Source organism: Myotis davidii, unplaced genomic scaffold (assembly GCF_000327345.1).
Source record: "Myotis davidii unplaced genomic scaffold, ASM32734v1 scaffold299, whole genome shotgun sequence".
Lineage (NCBI taxonomy): Eukaryota > Metazoa > Chordata > Mammalia > Chiroptera > Vespertilionidae > Myotis > Myotis davidii.
The window spans coordinates 9,243,950-9,245,788 of record NW_006293088.1 but is presented as its reverse complement, the minus strand read 5'-3'; the positions used below and the strand labels follow the sequence as shown (position 1 = coordinate 9,245,788).

Here is a 1,839-nt window from a genome sequence, read left to right as displayed (position 1 = left end):
GGGAGAGTTCAGAGGGGCTGTGGTGGGGGGCCCCCCCTGCCAGCAGCTGCAGGAGGCTGGCCTCAGATTTGGACTTGAGCAGGTAGGGCAGGCGGGGCAGCAGCTGGACAGGGGTGCCTGTGGTAAATCTAGGGGCCGGGGCACTGGCTCCACCATAGGGGCTGGGGTCACAAAGTCTTGCAAGGAGGTGGGGGAGAGGGTGCTGTAGGCAGAGTCCATGGAGCAGGAGCTGCCCTTCCCGGGGCCCAGGGCCAGCAGTTCGCTGGTCAGTGTGATAGATGAGGCGGTGGTACTGGGGGACATCCAATCTGACTGGGAGCTGAAGGGACCACCCTCAAACTCGGGAGAGGAGAGCGTCTCCCTGGGCTCCAGCACCACCATGGCCAGGGTCTCTGTGGAGCCGTCCGAGGCGCTGCGGGCCGGGAAGGGAGTCAGTCCCGGCAAAGGAACCCCGCACAGCCCCGGCTGGGCACAGCACGGGCCCACAGCCTTGGCCCTGCCCGCCTGAGGCTCAGAGATGGCCACCATGGCATAAGCCCAGATCCCCCAGCGCCTGTGCCCACAGCGGACATCAGCATGGCATCCGTCTCCATCATGGGCTCTTTCCCGTGGGACACAGCCTGAGCGCCCTCAGCTCGCTCCAGGCAGCTACTAATGAAGCCGAGCTGGCGTCAGGTTGAAAAGCCTTTGCCAGCCCCGCCCGGACTCTGGTGCTCCCACGGCAGAACCCACACTCGCTCCCTGCTGGGTTCACAGCGTGAAGCCATTCAGAGAAAGGCGTTGGAGCTGGGCCCAGCCTGGGGGTCAGGAGCCCCAGGCTGCAGCGCCTGCCCTGCCCTGCCCGGGCCTGCTGGGGGTCCTGGGCAAGCGTACCAGTGCTGGGAGTCCAGGCTGTTGCTGCTTTTGCGCAGGATGGTGGGGGAGCTGCCGGCGGAAGTGCTACTCTCCCCACCCTCCTCATCCTCCTCGTCTTCCTCCTCGTCCTCCTGCTCATCCTCCTCCTCCTCCTCTAGGCTCTGCAGGTGCTGCTGGCTGCCCGCGTGCTCCTGTGCACGCAGCTGCTGCAACTGGTTCTGCAGGCGGGGGCGGCGTCCACAGGGGCAGGTGGGCTGTGAGCCGCAGCCCCACCAGGCCGCCCGCCTGCCCACCCGCCGCCCGGCATTCTCTCACCTGGGCATTGTAAATGGAGTCCACCCAGCCCCGGCACAGGGCCTGCCCGCTGGCCTGGAACGTGTACGCCCCCACAGCGCTGTGGAACTCGTTCAGGTAGATGAGGAGGAAGGAGCCTGCTCAGGAAGGGCTGGAGTCAGTGTCCGCCAAGACCTCTGCCTGCCCTGCCCATCACAGCCCTGGCCCAGGGGCAGGGGGCGGGCTCCTCACCAGGGTCCCGCAGCTCCCGGCACACGAGCTTGTCCACCAGCAGTGGTGGCCTGATGACCTTGGTCCTCTCAGCCTTCTTCACTGCCTTGGTCACCAAGAGCAGGTCCGTGAAGAGGAAGCAGTACACATCCATCTGGGGGGCAGGGGGGCAGGAGAGGGCTCCAGCACCACTATGGCCAGGGTCCCTGTGGAGCCCTCTGAGGCACAGTGCTGGGAGTCCAGGCTGTTGCTGCTTTTGCGCAGGATGGTGGGGGAGCTGCCGGCGGAAGTGCTACTCTCCCCCCCCTCCTCATCCTCCTCGTCTTCCTCCTCGTCCTCCTGCTCATCCTCCTCCTCCTCCTCTAGGCTCTGCAGGTGCTGCTGGCTGCCCGCGTGCTCCTGTGCACGCAGCTGCTGCAACTGGTTCTGCAGGCGGGGGCGGCGTCCACAGGGGCAGGTGGGCTGTGAGCCGCAGCCCCA

The 1,839-nt window shown here is 66.6% G+C and overlaps 1 protein-coding gene across 1 annotated transcript in view; it reads right to left on the bottom strand.

Moving 5' to 3' along the window:
• Positions 1-1,839, bottom strand: part of LOC102772980 (pleckstrin homology domain-containing family G member 5) — a 12,951-nt gene that overhangs the window by 2,499 nt on the left and 8,613 nt on the right. The window contains exons 17-18 of the mRNA XM_015565948.1: positions 874-1,073; positions 353-412 (exon numbers count right to left, since the gene is read on the bottom strand). Of these exons, the coding sequence (XP_015421434.1) occupies positions 353-412; positions 874-1,073 (260 nt within the window). The remainder of the gene's footprint in view (positions 1-352; positions 413-873; positions 1,074-1,839) is intronic.